The sequence below is a fragment of the Erithacus rubecula genome (genome assembly GCF_903797595.1).
Source record: "Erithacus rubecula genome assembly, chromosome: 18".
Lineage (NCBI taxonomy): Eukaryota > Metazoa > Chordata > Aves > Passeriformes > Muscicapidae > Erithacus > Erithacus rubecula.
In genome coordinates, this window is record NC_136670.1 from 8,029,089 (window position 1) to 8,043,889 (window position 14,801).

Sequence of the window (14,801 nt, forward strand, 5' to 3'; positions counted from 1 at the left end):
TGTCACCTGTAAGGGATTTAAGTGCTGACCTCCTTAGCTCCTGGATGTTGTTGTGCCACAAAAGGTACCGGTGTTTAGTGTTACTGTTGGAGTTGGTGTCATTCTCAATGCTCCTGAAAGAAGAGGGTTGAAGCTCAGAGCCGGCTTTAGGAATGCAGTGCCCAAGCACTGACGATCGGGGCTGTTTTGGCAGGGTCAGTGCCCTCGGGGAGGGGGCAGGCACTGGGATGGGGTCTCATCCCTGAGCAGAGCCGGAGGGATGCTCCCCACAGCGCCGGCTGCACTGCCCGCAGCCACGGCCAGGATCGGCACCTCGGGGCTGCCTTGGACAAAAACCGTGCCCTCACAGCCACAGCCAGCTGCTCTTACTGGGAAGTTTTTCGGCGTTTACAGCCAGGGAGCAGAACGTTCTCAGGGGAATTTCCCTGCCTTTCCCCTCGCCAGAAAATTCTTCACCAATCCCCTGTAAAATTTAGAGAGCTTTGAAAAACTGTGCGAACCCCACTCTCTTCCTTCCTCAACACAGATAGACGAACTTCATTGTGAAAACTTTCACTGTGAACACTTCACTTCTAGAGAGACAAACAGAAACGAGAGCGAAAGCTGCGCTCGGCTGAGAGAGGGCGCCGGGACCCGAAGGCGGAGCCGCTGCCGCCTCACCGGGACCGGGAAAGGCTCGGGGGCCGGGAGGGGGGTCGAGGGGCCGGGATGGAGCAGCGATGTCACCTCCCCTTGCCCAAGGGGGGTCTTCCCCACGAGCCGGTCTATAAAGGCGCTGCCGGCCGCGGGGAGCGGCGCGGTGCGGAGGTGCGAGGCGGAGGTGCGGTGAGCGGAGCCAGTCCCGCAGGATGGGATGGGGATGGATGGGGGTGAGAGGGAAAGGGAGGAAAGGGAGGAAAGGGAGACCTTGGCTGCTTCCCCACCAGTTCCTGCTCCCTTCTCGGCTGCGGTGGGCTGGGGGTGGCTTCCCGCCCCCGGCGATTCCACGTGTCTGGCGCCGCGTGCTCGGGAGCGCTCAGAGCCTCCCACCCGCAGCCGCTATAAGGCTCCGCTGCGCCCCTGCGCTGGGGAGAGCCGGCATCTCCCTCCGAGGAAGGGCTGACTCAGGAAAGCAGGCGAGGAAACCCAGTCTTTCCCAGCAGCCCTTCCCTATCAGCCTTTACCTACCAGCCCTTCCCCACCTCCCTCTGTTTTAACGCTGCCCGGTTGGGTCGAACCTCCTGCCGCAGAGAGGAGCTCTGGCCCAGGCAGCAGCAGCCGCCTCTGAAGATCTCTCTGTGTCTCCCCAGGTTCCCGGTCCCGGCTCTCGGAAGCTCTCGGTGCGATGCCATCCTGCCACGTGCCGAGTGTGAGGCATCCCTCCAAGGTAAAGATTTTGCTTGTCAGGCTGGGCACGTGGGCTTTGAAAAGCAAAGGGACGATAAACAAGGTCTGGGATTCAGTCCTATCCTGAACATCTGAGTTTCCAAAAACTGTTAAAGGTCCTAGGGAGTGTGCTTTTATCTGCTAGTTTGGAAAACTTCCCTCCTGCTTCTTGGTTTGCAAAGGTGTCTCTTACTGCAAATGGTGGGGAACTGACCCGGGTGAAAGAGGGGAATGTGCTGGAGCTGCTTCAAGTTTTGGATGAGGGAAACTGGGTTCTGAAAGCATCACAAATGGGTTTGGGAAGGATGCTCTGTCACCTGGGATGGCAAAGGAGAGCAGCAGCTGGTCCTTGGGCTGGGAACAGCATAAGGGAGGGAGAGCAATTTCTTGTATCTGCAACAATAACAAGTTCTGTAACAGCAGCAGCCGCGTTTGCTGCTCCCGCCTCTGCCTGAGGATGAGCTAAGGACTCTTTGCGCTGTCTTTGCCCTAGTGGATGTTTCCCCCTCTCCTCCTTTTGCTGGTTGAGCTGGCCTGCGCTGCCCACCCCACGTACCAGTGGAAGGACCCTGAGACGAAGGAGAGGATCACATGCGAGCAGTGCCCTCCCGGCACCTACGTGTCACAGCACTGCTCCAAGGACAAATCCACGGACTGCAAGCCCTGCCCGGATTTGCACTACACTCAGTACTGGAACTACCTGGAGAAGTGCCGCTACTGCAACGTCATCTGCGGGGAGAAGCAGGTGGAGGTGCAGCAGTGCAATGCCACGCACAACCGCGCCTGCCAGTGCCAGCAGGGCTACTACTCCAGCATGGAGTTCTGCATCAGGCACTCCGAGTGCCCGCCGGGCTCTGGGGTCGTGCAGCCGGGTGAGTACCAGGTGGGAACTGGGCACCCTCACAAGGCTCTTGCCACGCCCCAAAATCTCCGCTGGAGATAGAAATCAAGGATGAATACAGCAGCCAAATACAGCAGCCAATGCTTGCCCATAGCCTGGCTGACTTCCTTTCAGCTCTGGTACTGGCACAGTGCCACCCTTGCCAGCGTGCTGCTGCTTCTTTTTCAAGGAGGAATTTGGTTGGGTTTTCCCCAGCTATCACTTTGGAAGCTTTTGAAATCCCCAGCAGCACACTTTGATGGGATGTGTCAATCCCAGTTACCTGCCTCACCTGCCACAACAGGCAGAGCCAGGCTGTGACTTGGCCATCCCTGGAGCAGCCACTGGCCCTGTTCCACAGGCAGGTGGGAAAGTCCAAGCTGCTCCTGATCCTTCATCAGCTCCCTTCTCCTTACATAAAGCAACCCAGGAGCTGGGAATGCTGACTATCTGGGCTGAAAAAGGTAACTGATAATGTAAGGGCAGAGGTGGTGAATGTCTGTAACTCCGGGGCCAGGTTTTGTGTTTTTTCACTGAGCAATTTGGATAGGCTGTGTTGAAAACACACAATGGACACACAGCCAAGTTCCAAAACCACAAAACCAGCTTTGTTTTGACTCCTGAGTCTGAGACTCCACCTCCTTGTGTGATCCAAGTCCCAAAATATTTAAGGGGATTTATTTTTCTGTTGTTTCCCTAGTACAGATTTCTCTGGTCCTTTAGTTGCTCTGAATGTGTGGAAACTCATCAGTCACTGAGGACCAGGCTCTGCCTGGAAACCACAGCAGGGGACAGCAAACCAGTGTGGGCAGCACCAGCAAACCCAGCAGCATCTTACTTCACACTTTGAAGTGGGGAGAATTTTGAAATATGAAGGCTTTTGAAGCATGGAGTCTTTTGAAGTCCTTTCATGTGTGGCATGGAAGAGCTCCAGGCTCACCAGCCAGAGGGAAAATACCTGTTGTCTTCAGCTGATGTTTATGATTGAGATTTGGGATTGAATTTTCTATAGGACATGACAAAATCCAGTAACAAAATGCAGAAAGGGGGAAGATCTTCAAGCATTGCAGTGAAGCACTTTGAAATTAAACACGAAATTTGTGTGGAGAGTTGGCTCTAGGACTGAGGAGTCATGCAAGCAAGCTGGGTATTTGAGGAGAAGCTGGTTTTTTGTTGTTATTATTATGTATTTTTTGCTAAGGCTTTTTTTGTGGGGAGGATTGCACCCCAGCCAAACCACCTGAACCCCACAGCAAGGACTGAGTGTCCAGTGTGGTGGGCAGAGCCCTGGACCTGGTCAGTGCTGGTGTCTGGATGGGGAAGGTGTGGGCTGGGGGCCATAGGCAGAATTTGCTGTTGTTTGGGTTGGATGAGGGCTTTGATGCCTGTACAATCCCCCTGGGCAAACAAACTTCTTTGGGATTTCCCATTTGCAAATAGTGACTCAGATGCTGGGGGTTATGGCTGAGCCTTAGAATCACAGAGTAGGAACGCTTGGGATTTGATTTGTGAAGAGGAGGTGAAAGGGGTGGGAAATTCCTGCCCCCAGAGCCCTTCCCTCTGTTCCCAAGGAACAGGAATGTTGCCTGGTGCAATCCTGCCTGTGTGGCATCATCTCTGTGAGACAACAGAAGTGCTGGCCCAGAGCCAGGGGGAGCAGTGACAGCGCAGCCAAGGACAGCTGAGCTTTCACCTCCACAGAGACTTTTACTTTCACTTGGTCGGGAGCCTCTGGCTCTGAGAACTGAAGGGCTGGTGTGGCAGCTCAGCCACTGCCTGGCTGCTGGCTCCTGTCTGGGAGGTGACCTTTTGAAAGTAGATGAGATGTCCTCTTGTTGTCCTCTCATGTCTGTGGGCTCTGACAATTTATCAGCACAGGCTTGGGAGAAGGCTGGGGGAAGCACTGCTGTTTGCCCTACGTGAGGATGTACAATTCCCAGGGGAGATACCAGCAGTGATCATTTCCCAAACACCACCCTCATGTTCAAATGGTGTCTGGCATCATCCCCAGCTGCTGTGCAGACTTGTCACCTGATGCTCCTGTTGTCTCCCCATGCACAGGTACCCCCTTTGAGGACACCCAGTGCCATGACTGCCCCCACGGCTTCTTCTCCTCCAACTACAGCACCAACCCATGCCAGCCACACCAGGACTGTGAGCAGCAGGGGAAGGTGACCAACGTGCAGGGCAACAAGTACCACGACACCCTCTGCACATCCTGCAGGCTGGGGAGAGGCAACAGCACACAGGGATCAGGTGAGCCACAGGCACAGTGTGCCAGGACTGATGCTGCCAGGGTGAGGGCAAACTTCCTTGTGACTTTCTCCTATTTAGATGCAAAGTGGTGAAATAGCTTGTAAAAGCATGGACTGATCCATAATTAATAATAATTATGGATAAAATAGTCTGTCTCCCTCCATCTTTTACCAGTGTTAGTCCCATAGAGCAGGGACAGGGTGCTGGCTTAAGCAGCAGCCACTGCACAGTGAGAATGAAGAGCTGACAGTGAAATCCCAACTGGAGTGCTGGGATGGGATATTTTTGGCAGATGAGGCACCCAGCTTGGCTCCTGCACTCCCTTTTCCTGGCTTCACCTGTTTTCCGGAAGCTTTTATGGCAGCCACAGCCTGGTCTTGTGCAGGTTAAGCAGAGCAGAGCCCAAGGTTCATTGGAGCTGAGAGTGGGGTGGATATTGATCCCATATGACTCTAAAAGATTTTTCATTTGTGATGAGGAATGTAGAGGCTCTCCCCCACCAGCTCTCTCCTTTCCATCCTCTCCTGGCACCACCAGCACAAATTTCTCCTTACAAAGCCTGACTCACACCATGAGTTCCCTGCCAGGAGTGTGATCCTGACACCCAGACTGGAAAGCTCTGTCACCAGTGGAATGCAGTCCCGGGGTGGGGGGTGGCCAGGTCATAGCAGCGTCAGCAGCACGTGCGTCAGGCACCGGCCCCTGCAGCCAGACCAGCCCTTTGCAGATATTTATAGAGAGAGGAGGCCCCAGAAAAGGGAGCTAAAGGGCTTTTTGAACTCCAGTTTATTATGATTCCTCTCAGGAGGCACAAGGGACCTGCTCATTGTCAACCCGAGCCTGCTGGAGAGGCAGAGCCTGAGCAGTGGAGCTCAACCCACTCCACTATAACCAGTGAAACTGTTCCCAGTTTGCAATGACATGAAACTGGGCTAATTTCTCCCTGATTGAGTAATCCTTTGGCCTTGGCCTCTTGAAAATTCTTTCTGTTTTCATTCCTTATGCTGGATGCACTCCAGCAGCTTCCACCAGCTGGGACCGGATCTGTTCCATCCCAGTGCCCTTGGGACTGCCTTAGGGCTGGTCCTGTTACAAGATTTACAGATCTGCATGGGAAAACAGAAACTTTCAGGCAAAAGAATGTGTAAATACTTACTGCAATTACTTCAGATTTGTCTGGGCTTTTCCGGTATTCCCTGATGGGGAGTAGCATGGAATAGATGCATTGGCTTTCCTCTGAATTTCACACCTTGTTTTCCAACTGCCCCATGTAGAGTGTGTCACTGATGGGAAGTTCAGCCTTCCACTAGATCAGGTTGTTCCAGGGCCCATCCAACCTGGCCTTGAACACTTCCAGGCCTGGGGCATTCACCACCTCCCTGGGCAGATATCCCACAGAGAGCCTTGGCAGGGCTGAGCCCTGCTCTCCCACATCCCTTTAACCTCCGGGCTCTTTTCCCCACCAGCTGAAGATGAAGACTGCGAACAAGCCATGATAGACTTTGTGGTGTATCAGAACATCCCCGTCAAGAAGCTGAAGCGGCTGCAGCAGATCCTGGAGCACTCACCAAAGAAGCAGGCACCATGGACCAGGGCAGCCATCCAGGAGAAATTCCGGGCTTTCCTCACCCACAAGAAGGAGGAGGACTCTGAGGTCACCAAGGAGCTGCTGGATGCTCTGCGCCTGGTCAAGCTCCACTCCATTGAGGAGAAGGTCCGCAAGCGCTTCCAGCTGCCCTGAGAGATGAACTGGACTTTTTGGGTGCTCTTTGTTTTGGTTTTTATCTTCTGAGGCTCCTTTAATTTATTCATCTTTCCAAACATAACTTGAAAAGCAGCATGAGAGATGGAGTGGCACTGTGCCATGGCTGCTGTGTCACTGCTGATGGGATGGGATGGGATGGGATGGGATGGGATGGGATGGGATGGGATGGGATGGGATGGAATGTGTGAGCAGCAGCATTCCCTTGCTAGCAGCCGTGGCAGCTCCTGGGAGCTCGCCAGGTGCTGGCCACTGATTTTCCAGCTCTCAGCAAGGGTCAATATTTTATCAGAAGAAAAACCTGCATCCAGGGTCATTATTTCTGGGGAAGAACATGGTCCCCTTTATAGAAAACAGTTTGACTTTGTTTTAAACTGTGTAAATTTGGGTTTGTTGGGAGTTTTAGTCATTTAACAGTATTTCCCACAGAGGATTTGCTTGCATTTCTTTGTCATGCTTCTGTTTGAGAAGAGTTTGCTGCTGAGGCACAGGAAGGGGGAGGATACCCCAAACTCACTGGTACAGCTGGCTTGAAATTTATTTCTTAACTACCTGTTTTTATACCATGTGTGAAAGATATTTTCTAAAGAAAGAAACCAAAGAAGTTATTTTATCTTACAACTCTCTGTCACCAGAGTCTTTTCCTAGTCTCACTCGGAGGTGGTGTTGGGAGTCCCAGACTCATATCTGATCCTGCTCACCCTTGTCTGTTTTTCCCATGTGCTTTTCCACACGTTGGCATCCCTGCCCATGGCAGGGCATTGGAACAAGATGATCTGGAAGATCATTCAGGGATTCTGTGATCACACACCCCAGCCAGCCCCTGTGAGCCACGGCGGGGCTGTGTGCCAGCGGGATGCAGACAGTTTGCACTGGGATTTATGGCCAAACACACTCATATCTCCTGGGTCAGCCCAACCATGTTCCCAAACCTGACTGTGTGCTCAGTCAGCCAAGAGCTGGGCTTGGGGCAGCTGTGCTGACTGCAGGAGGTTTATTTTAAACAGATGTTGCTTAGGAAAGTCAACAAGAATGACCCCCCGTAGCATTTTCCACCCTGTAGCAATGATAATGCTACATTTTATGCTGTGAATGAGTTTGACTTTTTATAGCTCTTTTATAGTGGAACAGATGCCAGGAAAAGTTTGTGGTCCAGAAGACAATGTTTTCCCCCAGCTCAGAGCTGTTCAAGCTCTCTGAAGCGAGTGCTGTGTGAAAGTGCTCCACCACTTCTCCTGTGCAAGGAATTTGTGGGGAGAGAAGGGAAATTTTCCCTCCCCTCACTGCCCACAGACACATCCTGGGCTCTTCCTGCTGCAGTGGCAATCCTTGGCAGTCTGGATGACAAGGGATGATCCCAAGGGGTAGTGCTTGCCTCTTCACTGCTCCAGAGCTCAGGAGTCCCTGGATGCCTGCTCACACCTGCCTGGCACCACAGGCTTGAACTGAGGATCCCAGGCTTGCAACACCTCACCCCAGTTTGGGGCTCTGAGGATGAAGCAGCTCAGCAACCCTGGCATTGTCCTGGGTCAGTTCAGCCAGGAAAGAAGAGAAGCAAGTTGCTGAAAAACAGCTAAGGGGAGCACTCACCCCTCTGCATTGAGCCTGGGGTGATCCTGGGAATCCTCAGTCCTGGCAATCTCCTTCAAGCTTTGTCAAGCCTGTCCTTGAAATCCTGCCAAGGAGCTTCACAGGGGTCCAGAACTCCCTTTCCCAATGGTCAGTTTTTACCATGCCTGATCTCTGCCCTCCCAAGCTACTTTATCCCAGTGGGATGCAGCTCAGTCCCTGAGCATCACTTACTGCGAGTCCCTTGGCAGGAGCCAAGCGCTGCTGGCAGGTCCAAGAGCAGCTGGGGCAGGGGATGAGAAGGGTTTCCATCAGAGCACTGTGAACTGAAGCACAGCTGCAGCACTTTGCTCCAAGGCAGAGTGCAAGGCAGGACACAAGTGCTGATGTGTTGAAGGCTGGAGCAGCCGGAGTCTCTGGTGTTGGCTGCAGCTCCTTGAGGGATTCCCATCCTGCTGCATTGCAGTTATCCTGACTCAGCACAAAGGATTTGGAGTCCTTGGTTTGAAGGGGAACAGGAATAGAGAGCTGTTAGTGCAGGAACTGCCTCCCACACCATCCTGGCTTCTTTAAATATATATTTACCACAGAGGCTGAGAGGGAGGGAAAACAGGAATATTATTGGCAAGAAGCTGGATGCTGATTTAGTAGTTTAGTTGGGTGACTTTTCCAGAGAAAAAGGTGTTTTTTCTGTGTATTTCTTGCTGGTGATAAAGGACTTCAGTGCTGAGGTGGAAGTCCCTGTGGGGCCTGGTGGCTGAGCTCAGGGTCCTTGGGACACTTCATGTTTTCCCTGGAGCTTCCTGCCCTTCTAACCAGGGAGAAGAAACCTGGGGTGTCTGCTGGAGGCCTCCAGCATTGTGCAGTGAGACCCAAGGAGTCAGCACTGTTCCCTGGGTGTTCTGGTGATGTCTCATGGTCAGGGGCCCAGTGAAGATGCAGGTTCAACCAGGTGCTGGCAGAAGTGGAAGCAGAGCAGTTGTAGTCCAGCTGTGCTCAGTGCTGTGCCCACTGAGCAGTGCCAGAGCCCAGCAGCTGATAAACACAGGCTGTGCAGTGATCCTGCTTCTCCCAGCACCAGCCTCCCCCTGGGCTGCCCTGGTCTGTAGGACAGTTCAGGGAACAGACTTTCTGCTGAATGCTGATGCAGAGGAGGGAAGTTTGGGGTCCTTTTTATTATTTGGGGGGTTTTTATTTAATAACCTGAGTGCTCCATCCCACCTGGACACCAGTCAGCAGAGATCCTTTGTCCCTTCAGACAGAGTGGTTGCAGCAGATATTTTGACAGGCTTGCTCTTACACAGAGGTTTGCCAGTGTTTATGTCCCACTGCTGTGACTCTGAGGGTCACTAGCCATGTGCAGATGTAGCAGAGTGAGGAGAGCCAGCAGCTCCTCCCCATCCTGTCAGGAATGCCTTGCTGATCCCTGTGGCCCTGCCAGCACTGAATGAGGGTCCACCATGTCCAACCCTCCTTCCAACCATGTCTGGAACCCTTGTGCTTTGGCAGGTTGCAGTGGGGACCACAGCTCAGCTTGATGAAGCTGGAGAGGAGGATTAAGTAATGAGATAGGCCAGCCTGTGTCAGAGCTCTGCACTCACTGCCAGGCTTTCCCTGCCACTGGCCACTGCAGCAGCGAGGGGCTGGCAGGGGATGATGCCCTGTGCCACCAGCAGCTCCCCAGCTTAGTGCCACCAACCTGACTTGCTCTGCCAGGGAATCTCCTGAGCACCCACGTGTTGTTATCATGTTCTGTTCTGGGGATTTGGAGCCTCTCCTCAGGTGTCTCCCCAACCCTGGAACCCTCATTGCCAAGTTAGCTGGAATTGCTGCGCAGGGAATTTTCTTATGTGGGCTCATAGGGTAATGAGGAGGACCTTTCTGGTAAATATTAACCTTTATAAGGGTGGCCAAACAGCCTGGTACATGAGTCCTGCTGGGCTTCCAGGAAATGGGCTTTGCTGGAAAAGCTGGGATGAGCAGTGTCTGGTGCCAGCCCCAGCATTCCCCACCTCCGCTTCCACTGCCTGGAACCCGAACCACAACAAACACTCTCAAACCACCTGTGGCTCCATCACGAGGTGTTTCACCTTTTCAGCTATTTGACATTAAGAGGATAAAACCCCCTGTTGGTTTCCCCTGAAGTTTCCAAAGCCCAGAGAGAGAGAGAAGAGGAAGAGTTGGCAGCCTGAGCTTTTTCCTGATGATTTAGAAGAGTCTTTCCTCATAAGCTGTGGCAGAGGGCAGAGCACATGGCAGCATCTAAAAGTAGATGCAGTGCTATTCCAGGATGACTCAGATATTTAGTACACAGAAGATAATTTCCAAATGCTACAAGCACTATGTAAAAGGCCAAGCCCACACTGTTCATGTCAGGCTTCTCCCTGCTATTAAATGCTTAAATCCAGACAAAATCCTACAAAACCACTGGTTGGCTTAAAGTGCTGAGGTGGGTTAGGTTGGTGCCATGGGCTCCTTGGCCACCTGTTACCACAACCAGGTGTGGCAGTGACTCAGGCTGGTGGTGGTGCCTCAAACCCTGGAGCACTGGCAGCAGGAGCTGACGTGCTCCCAACCTGCTCATTGCAGGAGCAGTTGGGACATGTCCCTTTTCATCCAAGGACAGCACTGTGAGTGCTGGCCCAGCTGCAAAGCTTGGAATTGGCTCAGGGAATAACTAACGTGAGTGAAAGAGTCACAGGGAGTTTTTCTAGTGAGGTCACACATAGCTGGCTCATGCCTTGACCTCCAAGGAGAGCCAAGAATTATAGAGGAAACCAAGAGGGGGAATTTTTGAGATGTGCAGAGAGATGCAGAGGGGATGAAACCAGTTAAAACACATAATTCATCTTGTCGAAACAGCCTGCAGCCCTCTTGGCCCTGAGGCTGCCACCTTGTCACACACAAGACAGGTAAATTCACTCTCCTGCCTGCAGATTTTGCCACCCTCCCCAGTTGCTCAGCAGCTGACAGTGGGTTGAGTCCTCCATGCTCTGTGGGAGAGGACTCAGGGAGTGCTAACACACACCAAAATTGTTTGCATTTGCCCGTCACCATTCCAGAGGTGGCAATTTTATCTTAATTTGAAGCACACTTCTATTTTTCTCCTGATAGTAGAATCTTCCCTTCTGGCTGTAATCCTGTGTAATATGTCCAGGCTGTCCCTGCTGGGATTCATCCCTCACAGCAGTCACTCAACAGTGGGACCAAATTTCCTGGTGCCAGGGCTGGAGGGGGACAGTTCTCCCTGTTGGAGAAGCAGAGATGAGTGAGCCTGAGGAAGTCAATCCTGTGCTAGAGCAGGAGCAGAGAGGGCTGAGATGTGCAGGGCAGTCCAGCCTTGGGGCAGAGAATGTGAATGTTGGGAGGTCTCACCTGATTCCCTGCCCTTCTTCCTAGGAGTGGGAAGTCTCCAAAAGTGAGCAAAAGAAGGCACAGCAGGTGACCTGTCCCAGATAGGGCCAGGAGGACACAGGGGAACTGAGGAGTGAGGAGCAGAGAGCCCCATGATGAGCTGGTGTCACTTTGGCCAGGTGAGGAGAAGGATCAGGTGCTCTTGGGCTGAGTGGGGCTCATACCATGGATCTGCATCCAGAGCTGGGTGAATCTCTGCCTCCTGAGCACACACCATATATTTTTTGATGAAAAGAGAATTTTTGCCTCCCACTGACTAAACCCAGAATCTGACTGATAAATCCTTCCAAGGAAACTTTAAAAACCTCCATGAAAAACATCAATAAAAGGAAACAGTTTGGTTTGTCAATACAGTCCTATTGGTCTTATTAAAGAAGCTCAAATACATTTTGGTGGCCTGATGACCCTATAAGCATTGCTGGAGCTGTGTCTGGCCTCGAGGTGCAGGAGGGATTGGGTGGGGGGTCACTCCCTGCCCTCACCTCACTGTCCATCTGCCTGGGTTGGCCCCCAAAGGGCCTTTCTGTCCCCCTTGTAAAATGACAGAGTTGGAACTCAATTATCTTCCAGCTCAAACTGTTCTGTGATTCAGTGAAATTGGATGATCTTTCCAGGTTCCACATTCCAAAGGTGTTGGGATGTATTTCCTTCCAAAAAAAAAGCAAATCATTGCTGCCTGCTGCTGAGTAAGTTGAAAAGAGATGACAGTACCTTTTATCACCATCTCCTGAAATAAATTCAACTATTCAAGAATATTTAGTGCTCAACAGACTTGTTCAAACAGTACTGTAGTGCTGAGTCAACCATTTAAAAGGCAGCTAAAGAAATACTAACATGAAATTCTCTTTTTTAACAAAATCTTGGATTTGGTTTCTTGTGGTAGTTACAGAGCGCAGTGCTGTAGTTTTCACTTCTTCCTAGAGTTTGCTTCCAAGCAAGTGTTGGGACACCACTTGTCCTTCACAGGATAGCTTGGTCCTGCCCTGAGATGTTTAAAGGGTCACTTTCAGGGGCAGCACTGGCCTTTGCTCTCTGGTGACCAGTGACAGGACCTGAGGGAACAGCTGGAGCTGTGTGAAGGGAGGTTTAGGTTGGATGTTAGGAAAAGATCTTTCTCCCAGAGGGTGGCTGGGCATTAGAACAGGCTCCCCAGGGCAGTGGTCACTGCCCCAAGCCTGAACCAGAGCTCAAAGACCATTTGGACAATGCTGTCAGGCTCATGGTGGGGTTTTGGTATGTCCTGTGTGGGGCTGGGAGTTGGACTCAATGATCTTTGTGGGTCCCTTCCAACTCAGGATATTCTGTGATTCTGTTTGGTCAGACATTGTTTGGCTCCCCTCACTTTGCTCACAATGTACTTGGGGTTCTAATCATCAGATTTGGGCACTGCCTCCTCTTAGCTGAATAAAATTAGAATACATTAGTAAACCTTCCAGTGCCCTTTAACTTAAAAGAGTTTTCCCAGTAACAAAGCCATGGCCTCAACTGCAATATCCATACACAACACTCCCCCTGCTTAGAGCCATGAGCCCTTGATGTGGTGTTGTCTGAGTTAACAGGAGTCTTCCCTCAGCAACTCTTTGTTTACCCTTGAAAAACAATCATAATTACTCAATGTTTAGGGAAAGAGTGCAGAAAAGCTGATGTGTCTAAGTAACTAAGCAGTATTGGGGATCCCAGACCTCACAGTGCCATGTGGGTGTGGGAGAATCAAGGTCTCTCTTGTGGTGTCCTTTGTCACTGCTCACACAAGCATCACCCTGGGCCACCCAGGGTCTCAACTGGGGAGCTCCAGCAGTGTGGTGACTTAGCTGTAACATGGGAGTGGAGCTGGGAGACTTGACCATTTTCCTATGGAAACAGAAGGAATGACAACTTCCCAGCTATCACTATGAGGACACGAGCTCAGCAAGGATGTGTGTTAGGTGGTCAGTTCTGCTGAGCCTCAGGCATGTGGATTTCAGAGTGGTTTGGAGTGGGAAGTGTAAGGCACCAGATAAACAGTCCAGATTGGCTTCAGGGACTTGATCCAGTGTGCTTGCCCAGCCTTGGTCAGATCACACAGATTCCCTGCTGCTGGTTTCTATTCCTGTCTCTCTCTACTTCCTTCTGTGATACTGCATCTTGGCAGGTGATTTATTGGACTTCTTTTGATCTTCCCAGAAGCTAAGATTAGAGCTCTTTAGCTGGGAAACTTGGGAGATAAGAATAGGAGTGTACATTTCCCTCTCCATGACTCTGAACCTGAAAGGAAAAATCAGCTCTGAAAATATCAACCCCAAGTTCTCCTTTCACCCAGTTTCATGCATTGTGTGCTGTCATGTCATGGAGGAACAACTTTGCCTGTGATTCAGCACCTTTTGTCTGCAGAGATCCCCTGCCCTTTGACACACCACATGTACTCACAGGGTACTTACTAGTCTTTCACAGCTTGTGGTGTGGGCTATCCCATGATCCTGCCTCTTCTCATGGCATGGAAATGAGCTGTCAAAATTTCCACCATGCTGAGGATGTGGGTACAGCCCTGGGGGAGTTTAATGTTTGCCACGTGGGATTGGTTGGTTTTGGTTCAGTTGTCCTTTCCCAGAAGGCCAGAGCTGCCTTTTCCCCCAGTGCTGTCCCTGCAGAGCAAAGCCCTGCTGGTGGTCAGTACTGGGGGTTTCATTGCCAATATCTCAGTTAGAAATAAGCCTTGTTTGTATTGGTGGAATAAAATCTTTCAACAGGGCAGGATACACCTCAGTATCCCTCAGGTCCTCTTGTTCCCCAGGCAGAAGAGCCCATCTGAAAGCCCTTGGTCACAAAACCCATCAAAAGCTCAGCATGGAGTTGAACTTGATGATCTTTGTTGGCTGAGCCCAACTCAGGATATTTAATGATTCTCTGGAATCATTAAATCTCTGAGCTGCCCATACATTCCTTTTCCTGTTACTCTTACAGGCAGTGAGGAGGTGCTGTGCCTAACACCAGCTTCTGGGAACAGTAAATTACTTATTCCTCCTTATGACTGCCTTAAAGAATGATTTTATTCTTTGTTGAAGCCTGACTCAAAAAAGAAATCTAATTAAAATCTCCAATGAAATGGTATTAGGTTCTCTGACTTCTGAGAACTGGCAGAGGAGTTCCTGGCTATGAACTGCAGAAACAATTCCAGAGGTTTCTGTTTCAGGAAAACACTTAAGAATACACTTAATTTTACAATGGATTTAATTTGCCCTCAGAGAAGTGCTTCTGGTATGTGCTGAATACAGATGACTTAAAGTTAGATGGGGTCAGAGGCTTGGGTTAGTTCCTCCAAATGTTTAGCATGAAATGCATTCAGTTGAAGGATATACTCTTCAAATGATAGAGAATCATAGAATCCCAGAATTCCAGGTTGGGAATGACCTCAAGGACCATCTAGTCCAACCTTCCTTGGTAAAAGCATAGCCTAGACAAGACAGGCCAAGCACAAAAAGAAGTTACTACTCATGAATTAGCAGTATTAGTGAGAACACTACATATTGGTCCAGCAAGGGTTTTGTTTCAAGGAAAGGACCCTGTGTGTTCAAATGA

General features: G+C 51.0%; 1 protein-coding gene across 1 annotated transcript; it reads left to right on the forward strand.

Moving 5' to 3' along the window:
• Positions 1-637: 637 nt before the first annotated feature.
• Positions 638-6,884, forward strand: TNFRSF6B (TNF receptor superfamily member 6b). The gene is made up of 5 exons (XM_079321660.1): positions 638-820; positions 1,290-1,366; positions 1,859-2,237; positions 4,307-4,501; positions 5,968-6,884. The coding sequence occupies exons 1-5, from the start codon at positions 709-711 to the stop codon at positions 6,240-6,242; spliced, it is 1,038 nt and encodes a 345-aa protein (XP_079177786.1). The 5' UTR covers positions 638-708; the 3' UTR covers positions 6,243-6,884.
• Positions 6,885-14,801: the final 7,917 nt, after the last annotated feature.